The sequence below is a fragment of the Artemia franciscana genome, chromosome 7 (assembly GCF_032884065.1).
Source record: "Artemia franciscana chromosome 7, ASM3288406v1, whole genome shotgun sequence".
Classification (NCBI taxonomy): domain Eukaryota; kingdom Metazoa; phylum Arthropoda; class Branchiopoda; order Anostraca; family Artemiidae; genus Artemia; species Artemia franciscana.
This window is the reverse complement of record NC_088869.1, coordinates 23,517,698-23,532,960: the sequence shown is the minus strand read 5'-3', so window position 1 is coordinate 23,532,960 and position 15,263 is coordinate 23,517,698. Positions and strand designations below refer to the sequence as shown.

The 15,263-nt window shown below is 35.3% G+C and overlaps 1 protein-coding gene across 2 annotated transcripts in view; it reads left to right on the top strand.

The window, feature by feature from the left end:
* LOC136029024 (splicing regulator SDE2-like) overlaps nt 1–14,980 on the top strand; it is a 41,663-nt gene extending 26,683 nt beyond the window's left edge. The window contains exons 6-7 of one of the 2 annotated variants that reach the window (XM_065707045.1): nt 826–1,150; nt 14,663–14,980. In XM_065707045.1, the coding sequence (XP_065563117.1) occupies nt 826–1,150; nt 14,663–14,920 (583 nt within the window). In that variant the 3' untranslated portion in view covers nt 14,921–14,980. Of the gene's footprint in view, nt 1–825; nt 1,151–14,659 lie in introns of both variants that reach the window. The other variant, XM_065707044.1, reaches the window with a different exon arrangement.
* The last annotated feature ends 283 nt before the right edge of the window (nt 14,981–15,263 follow it).

Genomic DNA, 15,263 nt, shown 5'->3' with positions numbered 1-15,263 from the left:
CCAAAATGATCCCATCGCCCTCCCCCCTCTCCCCGTCCAATTTTGGGTTGAAGTGCCTTGTTGAAGTCGGGACCGTGCAAGGATTTTTAATCTGTATTAATTATGCAAGAGTTGTAGAGGAGGCAGAGAGTTGACCTGTGATCTCTCAAACACCCCTCCCAAAACATTACGTAGTGTGGACAGTTTAGCATATGAATAGTGACTGAATTTGTGTGAAAAATCTCGTTTCAAAGAGTTCATTTTGCTTCAACTTAATTTTATAATTAGTGTTGTTAGTATGAAGGGCAAAAATTGATGGTAAGATTAACCAAGAAGAAGATTAAAATTAAAACATTAAAAAACTAATTCTTGATGAAGCTTTTGTCTCCAAATACACTAAGAAGCCAAAAAATCCATATTATTGGGAAATATTGATTTTTTTTATACTAAAAATAGAACTATGGGGAGGTCACCACTAAACACCGTATTTTTGAGTTCTTATGTCAAGAAAATCATGGCTGTAATACTGGTGACTTGGTTGTTATTTTACATTAATAGATGGTGTGTCGTAAGGTCCTTGAATAGTTGTAAACTATTCTGTGTCTTCCTACGCTCTATTTCTAGTCTAACCTTTTTTCATCTACAATGCTGTTTTTCCAACTTAAAAACACCAGTTTGTCTAGTCAGTAGGAACAGTTTTTTTTAAGCTTAAGAGAATTTCTTTTTTATAAAGTATCTTTTTTACTCTTGTATGTTTACTGCATATCTGTTTTTTCTTTAAAATAATCTTTTCATTAATGATGACGTATAATATTTAATGCCTCTTAATTATTTTTTATTTTAAAGGACTGGTGTGGACGACGATTCGGATTCTTCTATTGACTCTGAGGCTGAAACTGGGGAAGCTAGCGTAGAAGCTGAACCTTGTCTAACATCTGAGTCAAGTTCCACATCAGTTGAAGCAGTGACAGCCCATCACATAGAGGAAAATGTTGAACCAGGAGTTACTGTGAAGACAGAGGCGTCTGTGTCACAGGTTGAAAGTGAAGAGAATGAACCCGTCCAAAATGAATGTAATAAAAACCCTGTGTTTTCTATCGTTAGCCCTGAAGACGTGAAGCCTGAATTCGATGGTGAAATTGCCCTGCCGACCACTGAAACAACTGAAGAGGTATGTTAATTTTTCAATTAATTCCCTTTATACTTGATATTTGAATGTGACGCCACCATCGGGTAGAGACAAGCAAGTAGTCGGAATGAGACCTGTAAAAATTCCTATATTCTGAACACATACCAACTGAGTCAAAACAACATTATCCGAAAAAAGGCAAATAGGATTTCGTATTTAAAGCAGTATGTTTTATAATAAAATGAAAAAATATAGCAGAACTTTATTTTCGCCTAATTATCTTTGCCCAAACGTTTACTTTTGAATATTCGAGTTCCGAAGTTTGTTCAGACAAGACTATCTAAGCAAGCAAGAAATGCTATCCAAACAATTAAAAGTTTGGATTAATTGCGAAATAATCTTTTAGTTTTAATTATAGCTAACTTTTGCGTCTATTCATCTCATGTCAAGTAGTCGGAATGAGACCAGTAAAAATTCCTATATTTTGAGAACCTACCAACTGAGTCAAAAATAGAGTCATTTTGTTACACGAAAACTGGCAAAAATATATATATAAAAAAAAAACAACAAAAAAAGACAAATCATAATGAATGATCATTTGTGAGTCAATAATTTAACTGTAAAGAGTCAAATAAAAAGTTAAAAAAGATAAAAACTGATCAAGCTAAACTTAAAAAAATACAAGTAAGATAAAATAAATAAAAGGGACATTAAAAAATGGGGGGGGGGAATAAGTGAATAAAATACATAAAAAAGAACGAGATATAGATACATATAAGAATTAAAAGTGACACTAAGAAAGTGCCAACAATTTATCTACACAAAGTCAATAAAAGTTAAAAAAAAATAAGTGAATAAATACCAAAAAAGAGATGGAAATATAAAAGGAACATTAAAAAAGAACGGGAGGGGGGTGAGACTAGTGGGATATTTTATTCATTTTTTCTGTGATGAAGGGGACAAAAGTTTTTTCATATCTGGAAGTAACGCAGCGAATGGGGGAAAATAGGGATGGGCTAAGAAACAGCTCGAGGCGGCCGTAGTCTGGATGGGGAGTGACGTTCGGGGAAAATACTTGCCGTCCGAGGGTTTGTTATAGCATTTTTTACAAAGTGGAGGCACAAAAAAACTCTCCTGTGCTAAAGGATTTCCAAACCAGTCTTTTTAGGAGCAGAGAGTAGGGCACCTTCCCTTCTTTGAAAATTATTCGCAAACCTCTTTTTTGGATTGATACAATTTTTTACGACTCTCTGCGAGAGATACCAGGGTGTCAAACTAGACAAGCATATTCAAAATGCGGGTGGACAAAAGACGTGTAAATTCTTTAGGAATGGGAAGGGGGACGCTGAGTTTTTAGGAGCTTAAGGAGGGAGATAGACACATTAGATCTATGGATGATGTCGTTAACGTGAATATTCCACTTTGATTTAAAGAAATTGTGACGTCAAGTTATTTGAAGGAGGACACAGAAAATTCAGGAGAGATAGAATTAAGAAAACAGGGCGAGGATTTGATGAAAAAAATCGTCATTGTCATGGACTTAGAGGGGTTTACTGTCATATCTATGTCAGAGGCCTCATGTCCGATTTCATTGAGGATACTTATAGGGTAGCTTATTAAATTTCTGAAACAAGTTTCAACAGCAGTTAGGTCATCAACAAATTTCCATCGATCAGGAAATTCCTTCGCGAGGCTGCTAATCATGATTGAAAAAAGAAGGGGACCTAGAAGAATATCTTAGGATATGCCATTGTGGACAGGGAGAGAATCTGAATAAAAATTCTGGCATTTGACAACATGCGATTTATTTGTTAAGAAGGAGGCAACCAATTTTACCAAGAGGAGATCAATATTGAACTCGCTTGAAAGTTTCTCGAATAAAATATTGTGGTTAACAAAGTCAAATACTTTCTGGAGGTGAATGGAAATTCAATTTCGTCCGGAATTAGGCTTTTCGAGGATTTTCCCGATGTGGTCGATAAGAGAAACAAGGTAGTGGGAAGTAGAAGTGGATTTTAGGTTCCCGAATCGCCTCAGGTCACTAAGAGGTAGGATTTTTCCTTTTGCCAATCTCAAAGGAATCCTTCAGAAATTTTCGAGAAAATAGGAGTAAGAGTAATAGGACGAACGCCTTCAAAATCAGACTTTCCGTTTTTCTTTCTCAAAGGAGGTATGAAATTCTGTTTCCAAATTATTGGAATTCACCCAGACTCGGTAATCTCGTTAAACAGGACAGACAAGGGCTTAGAAAGGAAGTCACTGAAGGCACTAATAAGTGATGACGGGATATCCAAAGTTTTTCCAAAATATCCACTTGTTTTTCTTAGTTTTTCAATTCTTCCTTCTACCTCAGACGGTGAAACAGTGGGGAAAGAAGGGAAAAGGGCTTCTGCTGGTAATTGTTCAGACAATGCTGGGAGGCTCTGGACAATGGAAGCGAGGAATTTATTTAGATTATTGGCAGTAACATCAGGAGACTCGGGTAGATTGAAGGGTACTAGGCTCAAGCCTCTTGCCACGCAGCTTTTCAAACTCAAAATGCCAATTTTTTGGTTTATTATTGAAAAATTTTTCGATTTTATTTTTGTAGTATGACAATGCTAATTTGCGAAATTCTCTTTAAATTGATTTTCTTAGTTTATTGGGTTCATCCGGTTTACAATTTTTGAATTGCTTCAATTTGATTCTAATTAGCGTTTTTATAGTTTGGTTGATAAAGGGTTTATGACTGGAGCACCTTTTAAATGTTTTCTCTGGGAAACAAATTTGATATCTATCAAATGGCTTTTTGTGGAACTTAGCCATTTTGCCATCGAAATTTCTTAAACTATTAATATCAGACCGATCTTCAGTATTCATCCACATACCAAAAGAAAGAAGATCAGAATCTTGGAGAGGGCGGTAAGCGCCATAAGTTATTGAGAAAGAATGCTTAAAATTAGAAGAGATGGTAAAAGAATCGAAAGATGATAACTCCCACCTAACTGAGGAAGGGCTGTTAAGATTATGCATGTTAGTTAAAATAATATCAAGAGAGGTTTTTCCACGAGTCGTTGGTATTTTATCAATTTGCTTTACTTTAAGTGAGGAGCAAAAAGAATCCATTTTAAGGTCGTTGACTTCGCCAACTAAAAAAAGGCCAGCGTTGGGATGCTTAGAAATATCAAAATCAGTACTTTTCTGCAATTACTGAAAAGATTTACGTTTTAAATCGATATTTTGATTTGGGGAGTAATAGAAAACAGCTATTACGATAATATTAAGTGGACGAGAGAGTACTTTTGGTCTAATACCTAGCCAGAAGATTTCATCGTACTCGGGTAAACTAGGGACTCGAATAGTCTTTGGGTAAAGGTTACTCTTAGTAAAGAACAAAACACCGCCACCTTTTTTTCCCAAGTGGGTGGTCAAAAGGGCGGAGTTTAATAAACTCTGAATAATTTGTCAGGCGCAGGGACCCTGGGTCACGGGACTGTACTTCATTAATAGCTAATATCTATTTGATTTGATTCTGAAAGCACCTCGAGTTCGGTAAGCTTTTCAAAATTAAGATTTTTCACATTAGTAACTAAAAGTTTAGGAGAAATAAGTCGATTGGGGAATCATGACAGGGAGACTTAATGACTTTGTGAAATTCCTGGGTGGTTTTTATTTAATATTATGATGCTTTGGAGAAGGAGGGTAAGAGAAGGATTTACCTTGGAAATTTGGAGGTGGAGGACGGGTAGGGATATAGACAAAGTATATTGAGGAATGTGCAACTTGTTTCCAGTTGGCGGTAAGTGAAATAATTAGGATTTATAACAAGATGATTATTAAATGCAAAAAGTCTACGACCTGAGTCACATTGACAGGGTAGGCACGAAGAGTAAAACGAGTGGGCTGGAGGTGGGGTTTCGTGGAGATAGGGTAAGAAGGAGTCAAATCGGGAGGATTTTCGATAGAGAGGAAAGGAACAAAGGGGAAGGCAAGAAGGTGCTGTGAAAGAAAAGTGGGGTGGGAACTGTCTGGGAGGAGTGAGGTCGGATTTACTTCGGCAAATGGCGGTCAAAGTTACACTTTACTTTAGTATACTTGCCACTGAGGTAAAAACAACATAAGTGCAATAATGAGGACTTCTTTTGGTCACAATTGTTACATAAAAAACGGGAACAAACTCTTGGACTTAATTCATTTCGTTTTGTAAGGTTATGTGTAATAGATCAATCATTATAAGGGCACTTTGGACCTAATTTGCAATTTCCTTGCTTAAAAACTTGCGATTTTTGATAACACTATTATCAGGAATACTTTTTTCTTGCAGCTTGCTTGGAGCACGATCAAGTCCAAAATCACTGTTTATCCCCTAGTTTGTAGAAACCTGCCAAAATTATATTAGCACATTTACGTATATTTGCAGAAAAATCATTATTAATTAGCAGGGAATGTTGCTAATTAATTAATTATGTGGTTGCCAGATATCCTAAATTCGCGAAAATGATTTTTTTAGCATGACATGTGTTAAGGCTCCGCCTCTTTTTCAGCTAAATGACCTGTTTCCTTTTTGATTAGATTTGCTAATAGTTCACCTTCCTTCCTTGTCAATGAAGTCTTATTTTTTTCCGCCTTCGAATTTAATGTTTGATGTGTCTATTTTCTCGCAAAAATTATTCTAACCATTCGATGGCCTATACGTTGCTTGGATAAAATATCACTTTTGGGAATTTCACAGTGAGCTTCTATTAGACCTTTTATGGTTTTTCTAAATTCTTGGCGATCTCTCTCATCATCTGCCTCTCTACGTTCCCTTTCTTTCCTGTCTGCTTTCCTACGGGCTTCTTTGCCCTTTTGTCTGCCTCTCTAAGGGTAGCTCCCTTTGGGGATGATGCAACCCCTCAGAGCATGGGGGCGAGGATTGAAAGTTATGCCCAGGGGCATGTAAGTTTTTTATGAAATGATCATATAAACTTTGGAGGAGACTCATTTTACTGGAAAATGGAAATTATAGCGCTCTTTTAAGCGTCAAAAGTGATCGACGGGCAACTAATCTACACATGCCCTTTTTCACAAATGAATTGATCGAAATTTTGTCATTTCCATTTTTTTCAGTATTGTGCAAAGATCAGACAATAGTTACTGCGGGGTCAACATAACCCCCTAGAATCCCGGACAAGTGTTGTAAGTTATGCACCAGGGATATATAAAGTTTTCATGGAAGGGGTGGTCATAAAAACTTACACTCACAGGGGCACACTCACTCACACACACTCACTTTCACACTCGCACTCACAGTCACGCCCAGGTGGAAGATAAACTTCGGAGGGAGGTTTTCGAATGGAAATCAAAAGTTCTAGTGCCCTTTTTAAGATTCAAAGTGATCTGAGGGCAACTAGTCCTCCCACTTCCTCTTTACCCCAAATGTATCTAATCAAAATTTTGAGATGGCTGTCTTGTTCAAAATAGTCTAAATGCCATATAAAAATACCTTCAGGGTTGACACAACCCCTCGAACCCTAGGGCTAGGGTTGTAAGTTGTGCCCCGGGGGCATGTAAAGTTTATCGAAGATGTGATCGTATAAACTTTTGAGGAGGCTCATTTGATTGAGAATTGAAAGTTGTTGCTCACTTTATGAGTGAAAATTGATCAGAGGGCAACTAGCTCCCCCCCACTCTCTTTTCTCAAAAGGAATCCGATCGAAAATTTGAGATAGTCATTTTCTTGAAAATCGTACAAAGATGAGATAACAACTACTGCGGGGTCTTTTGTAAGTTATGCCCCTGGGGCCAATAAGGTTTTTTATGAAGTGGTAGCCGTACAAACTTTTTACACACACAGGGGGGCGCACACACTCTCATAATCACACCCAGGTGTAAGAAGTGGTCGTATGAATCCATGGGGGAGGTCCTTCGGTTGGAAAGGTCCTTTGATTCTTGTTCCATTTTTAAGATTCAAATTAATCAGAGTGCAACTAGCTCCCCCCGCCCCCGCCGACTCGACCTCTTTAACCCAAATGCATCCGATCAATATTTTGAGATAGCCATCTGGCTCAAAATAGTCCAAAGATCATATGACAATGCCTCCGGGGTTGAAACAATCCGTGTCCCCCCCGAACCCAGGGGGTAGGAATGTAGGTTATGCCCCGGTGGCATATAAGGTTTTTATAGAAGAGGTGGTCGTATAAACATTGGAGGAGGCTCATTTGATTGGAAACTGAAAGTTCTAGTTTGCTTTTTAAGGATTAAAAGTTATTGGAGAGCAACTAGCCTCCTCACGCCCTCTTTTTCCCAAATGTATCCGATCGAAATTTTTAGATAGCCATTTTCTTCAAAATAATCCAAATATCATATAACAATGCCCCGGGCATATACCGTTTTTATGGAAGGTGTGGCCTTATAAGCTTTGGAGGAGGCTCCTTTGATTGGAAATTAAAAGTTCTAGTATTCTTTTCAAGAGTTAGAAGTGATCAAAGAGCAACTAGCCCCCATTCCTCTTATCCCCAAATACATCCCCAGATTACAGGCTCTTACGCTAAAGACATGAAAAACTGGATAAATATTCATTATATTAACAAAAACTTTGGCAATCAAAAAGAAACATAAATTAATTTTAAAAGACTTTCCGAAAAAGAACTTTTTCAAAGAAATGTAAAAAAAAAAAAAAAATTCCCAGAGGTACTTCTCTGCGAATGAAATGAATGACGCAAACCTCTAATCCCTAAAATGTAGGCTATAGTTAACTTAATACCTGGCAATCAAAATAGAACAGAAATAAAAATGAAAATTACAATGAAATAAAATGTTGAGCTGATTAGCTTGCTGCAATTAGTATCATATATATCAAATATTCAGCTTAATTTTATTGTTCTTTCCAAGACTGTTCAATACACATTTAGTTTTCAGTAAAGCGCCAATGGCGTAGTAGGATTTTGACTTTTACAGTTAGGGAAGGGCGCTGTAGCTAAACTCTTGTTTGTAGTAATCTTTTGTTCGTTTTGAACTTGATTTGCGTTTTTAATTTAAGTTTTCCTCGTTTTAAGATTTATTATTTATTCCTTTGTATTAGTACCTGTTGTAGGTTTCTTTGCTATGATTGTGTATTTAATTTCTGTTCGTTTTGTGTTTCATTTATTCTTTAATAGTAATTTCTGGTCGTTTTGAGTTTGAATTACTGTAGGAATTTATTTCTGCTGATCTTGAATTAAATATGGCCTTTACTTTTCTTTGAAAAACTTCTTTTTTGGAAAGTTTTTTTTAATCAACTAAATAAAAAAAAAAACAAGTTTTGTTTCAACTGAAATTAAAGAGAAAAGTTAAAGAAATTAAAGTTTTAAATTTAAAGTTTTTAAAGAAATTAAAGAAATAGATATTATTTCGTATGTGAGGGGGGAGTCGCCCCCTCCTCAATCCATCGCTCTTTACGCTAAATTCTTAAACTCCTTTAAAAAAATACTTCTTAATACGTTCTAAGACCACACTGGCCATACATGACATATGACAAACAAGAAAAAAATTATATAATAATTGAAAACCAAAAGTAAATAACGAGGGTAATATCAGTCAGTGGACAGAATAGAAGCAAAAATTACAAACGCAAAAAATAATAAAACTCCTGGAAGGATTTGATAAAAAATCAGAAATTTAAAATACAGCAAGTTTTTTCTACTGTAAGTAAGGAGCAACCTTAAAACTAAACCTTAACCTTAAAAATAAAGAAATTATTACGTATATGAGGAAAATGCGCTCTTCTCAGTCCTATGCTCTTCACGATTTTTGTTAAATTTCTTTAAGAAAGATTGCTAAGATACAAGGGCCGTTGCATTTGAATAAGGAATATATATCACAAACAATAAAAAATATAATAAATGAACAATAAAATTAAATAATCGAGAAAACGAGGGTAATACCAGCCAGTGGACAAAAAAGAATGGAAAATGACAAAAGCAGACATTTTGCAAGGACTTCCGCAAGCTGTCGTCTGTGCTCAAAATAAAAAGAAGAAAAACTAACCTTTTGATGTAAACTCGAACGAAGCAGAAGAAACACTGTATCAAATAAAAAAACAAAAACCAACCCGGAATAAATGAAAGACCATTGGGCAAGAATTCCCTGCTTAGCAATTGAGTTACTTGCCTACTGATCCGATTTTCATTAAAAATGCGGTAAGACGATCGTAATTTAAACTGAGGAAAATTTTTATGTGAATCTTTTAACATTCAGTTATTGTAGATTGCATTTATAGGAATATATTCAGTATCTCTATTTGAAGTAAGGTTTCTAGTTACGTATTTTTATTTTCAATTGCGTCTCTAAAAAATTGTGGTAAGCCATTTTACTGTAGATATTAAAGTGTCTCATCAAAAAGAACTAAATGACCTGGATTTTTTAAGATATGTAGGCCAAAGCAGAATCAAAATCGTCATTTTTATTTTCATTTTCACATCTCAGAGATTTATCTGTTGAAATCCTGTGTTTATGCAGTCGTTCCCGCAGCTGCTGACGGGCCCTGTCAATACAAAACTTACCACATGAACACAGAAGTCTGTAAACATACTTCCAAATTTTGGGGTAGTTTTATCCATTCTAGAACTAAAAGAAAAGATAGGGGAATCCCACTTTCTTTAGTAACTCCGGCAATTGAAAACAAAGTATTCATCACTCTACCATACATTCCTAAACTCAGTGACAGACTTGGAAAAAAAAATCTCTCTGTTTCTTTAAAAGGTTGAATATTTTTTTCAATTCTTTTTTTTTCTTTTTTTTTTTTTGGTTTGATACAGTGTTTATTCTGCTCTGATCGAGTTTACTTCAAAAGGTTAGTTTTTCTTCTTTTTATTTTTAGCACTGAAGACGGCTTGGCGGAGGTCTTTGCCGAAATGTCTGCTTTTGTCATTTTCGCTTCTTTTCTGTTCACTTGCTGGTATTACCTCGTTTTCTCGGCTATTTAATTATATTATTAATTGACTATATTTTTTGTAGTTTTTCATCTTTACTTCTCATTCAAATTCAATGGCCCTTGTCTTAAAGAAATTTGACAAAAGTCAAACTTACCCGTAAAGAGCAAGGGATTGAGGATGGGGTATCCCCTGTCATATACGCAATAATTTCTGTTCGTTTAGTTTTAATGTTGCTCCATACTTCCAGTTGGAAACAGTTGTTTTGTTTTCATGTTCTGACCTTTTATAAAATAATCCGAGGAAATTTCCTCTCCCCCCCCGTCTAAAATTCTCTCGAAAAATTTCGCTTTAAACCCTCTTCCCAACAAAATTCTTCCCACGGAAAATCTCTCTTTTCCAAAAAATTCCATGTACATCCCAGTAACAAATACTATGTGTGAACAGTGGACAAATTGCGTAACTTACAGCCCTTTCTCAAGCGTCTATGGGGGGTCATGTAATCGCCAAAGTCATAGTTGTTGCACTTATCAACTTTGCTGATTCAACTTTTGATCGGATGGGGTTGTGCAAAAATGGGCGTTGGAGGGGCGCTAGTTGCCCTCCAATCGTTTTGACTACTTAAAAAGGGCACTAGAACTATTGATTTCCGTTCAAATGTGGTCTCCTGATCTTCTAGGATCATTGGTTTGATATGATCACCCCCGGGAAAAAACAAATAAACACACATAATCTATCTTCTAGCAAAACAAATCGACAGTTTGGTTTATAGGAGCTTGAAATATAGTATGATTCTCTGAGATGCTGAATCTGATGATGAGATCTTAATTAAGATCGCTTTACTTAAGAGGGGTTTCACGATTTTTTTTTTTCAAAAATCAGGTAAATTTTCTCAGGCTCGTAGCTTTTGATGGGTATCATTAAACTTTATTAAGCTTTGATACTTGGAATCATCATAAAAAGACTATTCCTTTAATGCATCAATAGTTATCCGAATTTTTTCAGACTGGGGCAAGTCGCTCCTTCTTACATTTCGTTACCACCAAGTGTTTTTGTTAGGAACTGACGAACTATCCAGAGGTGTATAGCAATTGGTTATTGAGCTGACTGTTGAAAGGTATATTTATCTGGAGAACAATTTTTTTTACCCTATTATATAACGGGTAATCTTGCCATATATCTTCTTGTGGTACACAAGAAAACGAATTATCTTTAATAATTTTTTTTCAAAGAATCTTTCAAGCCTTACAAGTAGAGACTGGATGGACTTAAGCACTCGAAAAAACCTTCCCAGGCCCTAGTTCGGGTTTTTGATACGTTCCTGGAAGTTTCATTCAAACCGGCGGAAGCAACTTTCCTAGTTTTTGAAAAGTCTTTGCTCTACGCTTTAAAGTATGTGTTTTCTTTGAAACAAATAATTTTGCGACAAGCCTGCAGCTTTAACCAACACCAAAAGGACGAGATATCAGTGGATTCTTTAGTTTCAGCTTCATCCATTCACCGAACCAAAGATACTTGCAAAATTTACCTCGATAGCTTCTGATTTGTCCATTCATTTTGGTAGAATTATGATATTACTTAGGCTTTTTCTTTAAAAAATTACTTAGACTGTTTCTTTAAAAAATATTTTCTTAAAGAATAAAAGAAAAATTCCCATATTTTCCAATATTTTCTATATATTTTCAACCAGAAAAAAGAATTATGATATTACGTATGATATTAAATTGATATTATATTATGATACTAGCTGTTGGGGTGGCGCTTCGCGCCACCCCAACACCTAGTTGGTGGGGGTGCTTCGCGCCCCCCCCAAGCCCCCCCGCGCGCGTAAGTCGTTACGCGCCATATTAGTTACGCGCCATTGTAGTTGTGTCCCTATGTCCCACCTGTGATATATATATATATATATATATATATATATATATATATATATATATATATATATATATATATATATTATATATATATATATATATATATATATATATATATATATATATATATATATATATATATATATATATATATATATATATATATATATATATATATATACATATATATATATATGTTTTTAACTACGTAAAACTTGCGAATATACAACATTCTTTGCTGTCCCATTGTCTGTGCATATAAATAGAATGTCAGGTTTAACGACTCTTGAACATGCAACATATAATGGTCCATGGGAAAACAATCCGTATTCAGATCTATACCTCATGATTCTAATGATTGCCCTTGAGCTTTGTTGATGGTGATTGCTAATCGACGATTCCCTGTGTCGCCATCGTCATTTATATATCCCCCTGAGCCCCCCGGCGTCCCTGTTGTAGTTGTGTCCCTGTGTCCCGGTCGTCATGTCCCGGTGTCCCGGTCGTCATTTGTGTCCCGGTCTGTATATACATTCGTTTTTGAATTGGTCTTTTTTTAGGTTTTAGTTTTTTACCTTTTTTTAGTTTTTTTTTTTCTTTTTTTTAGTTTTGTTTTTCTCCTTTATTTTTCATTTTTTTTTCCTTTTTCATTTTATTTTCTTTCTTAGTTTTTTTTGTAGCTTTTTAGCTTTTTTAGTTTTTATTAGTTTTTAGTTTTTTTTTTCTTTTTAGTTTTTTTGTAGTTTTACCTTTTTTTTAGTTTTTAATTTTTTTTTTACTTATGTCCTGGTAGTCATTTATACTCCCTGTGTCCTGGTCGTCATTTGTGTCCCGGTGCTTTGTTGATGGTGATTGCTAATCGAACATTCCTTGTGTCCCGGTCGTCATTTATACTCCCTATGTGCCGGTGTCCCGGTCGTCATTTGTGTCCCGATCTGTAATTTCGTCAGTCGAAAACATGACGTCAGTCGACACAGAAACATGACGTTGCCTGACAGATCCACAGACAGACAACTTATTTTTATATATATAGATATATATATATATATATATATATAAATATATATATATATGTTTTCTTTTTAGTTTTTTTGTAGTTTTTACCTTTTTTTGTTTTTTTCTACTTTAGTATTAATGCTAAAGCCAAGGTTCAAACCTGGAGCCTCTCGGACCTAGAACCTGAAACATAACGCTTTACCAACTCAGCTACTTCGGCTTGAATACATTCGTTTTGAGCAGCTTCCTCGGGTGTTGCCATTGTAGGTTCTTCAGTCATTTTACAATTAGAAATTTCTCTTTCAACGGTCTTCTTACAATTAAAAATTTGTCTTTGAACGATATTCTTAAATACCTGTGTCCTGGTCGTCATTTATATTCCCTGTGTCCCGGTATCCCAGTCTGTAATTTCTCTTTGAGTGTCCCGGTCGTTATTTATATTCCCTCTGTCCCGGTCGTCATTTGTGTCCCGGTCTGTAATTTCTCTTTGAGCGTTTTTTCTTTTTAGTATTTTTTAGTTTTTTACATTTTTTCTTTTTTTGGTTTTCTTTTTCTTCTTTACTTTTCAGCTTCACTATGAAATACATATCGCCGAACCTTTGTTTTTTTAACTAAAATCTGGTAGGCATTGATGACCTTATCCAAGTCAAAATCCCAAACCCAATCATCATCGCTATCATTTTCAGTTTTGATATGTTTTGACTCTCGCTGTCCAGGTGGATCTTCATGTAACTGCGCGGTTTTGCGTTCTTTAGCCTCAAGCCTGTTTCCTTGCTGTTCTTTTGATTCCTCGGCACGCTTTCTTTTCTGACTTTCTCTATCAGCAGCAAGTTTTTTGGCATAGACTCTTTGAGCATCTTCATCGGCTTTTGCCATTGTAAGTTCATCAGTCATTTTAAACATAAACATTAATAGATTTCTACGTGAACATATATGTCTTAAATATCTTTAATGACGTCACCGTCATAGCAAAAATGACGACAACTAACTTCACGACGTCAGTCGACACAGAAACATGACGTCACCTGACAGACAGACACACAGACAGACAACTTATTTTTATATATATAGATTATGAATTACAACCAATTATGATATTACTTAGACTTGTTCTTTAAAATGATGTATGTTTCCTTAAAGAATAAAAAAAAATCCCATATTTTCGCATATTTTTGTTGTATTTCAACCCGAAAAAAAAACTGCTAGCAAATTTCAAAAATATAATGGTGTAAATGGATAAAAAGATGAAACTCAGCTGACGAATGAAATCAAGATTTTTAAACTCGCGGAGGGAACATAAAATTTAATGGCGAAACTTTGAAATGGGAACCCCCTACAAAACGTTGTGTGTTTGGAATCTAGACGGATAAAAATGGGGACCATGTCTAAAAACTTCCTCGGAAAATGTTTTGTCAAAGGCAAAATTAAAAGGCTTAAACTGAATAACATCTTTGTTAAATAAAAATGAATGGCTGAAAAAACTATTTATGTGGTACGGAAACACATCTTATTCTTTAACCTGTCAGAGGGGGAAATTCCTCTTTTAGAGCGAAGGGTGGGGAGTTAAACTTGAAATATTTATTAGCACCGTCCCTAGAATACTAAAAATTTAAAACATTCAAGGATAAGAAGAAAATTTTTGTCTAAAAAATTCAAGGATGATCTTTTCTGTTTTCCTTTGGGTTGAATACTTTCACGTAAAATCCTAAACGCTTAAAGTTTTTTTCATAGAATTACTTTCTGAAAATAAAACTTATCTTATGTTAGATAAAAACTGTAAATACCAGTGTTATGTAATGTATATCTTATTTTAGCAGCATCCGGTCCGAAGTAGTGACATTAAGAAAGAAGTAGAAGAAATCTGCTTAGAAATGTATAATTCGGCTGAAGAATTAGAACCTTTTGGTCTTGAAACCCTGAAAATTGAGCTACAAAGGCGTGGTATGAAATGTGGTGGAAGTCTTAATGAACGAGCTTCGAGACTTTTCTCAGTTAAAGGGGTTTCTCTAAATGAAATACCCCCGTCTTTATTGGTTGGAGGAAATGGGAAAAAGAAGAGAAACGGTAAATGTTAGTTAAAGTACTAATGGAATGATTTTACTTTTATATTATAAATAAAACATGGTCGTGTTATACTTTTCTTGCATTATTTATTAGAAGCCAAGAATTATTTGCAACATAATTGTATTTCTCCATGGAACGTTGGAAATTGTAGGGAGCATAATAGCGCTGCCAAAGTAAAACGCGATTTGGGCACAATTTAATATTTTTCTTGTTTTTTGTCTGACCGAGGCACTTTGTATAGAAGGAGTTATCGTAGAAACTTTGAAAGGGGCTTATTCGGTCTGAAATTGATAGTTATAGTGACCTTTTTAAGGGTCGAAAGTTATTGGAGGGCAACCAGGCCCCCGCCCCACC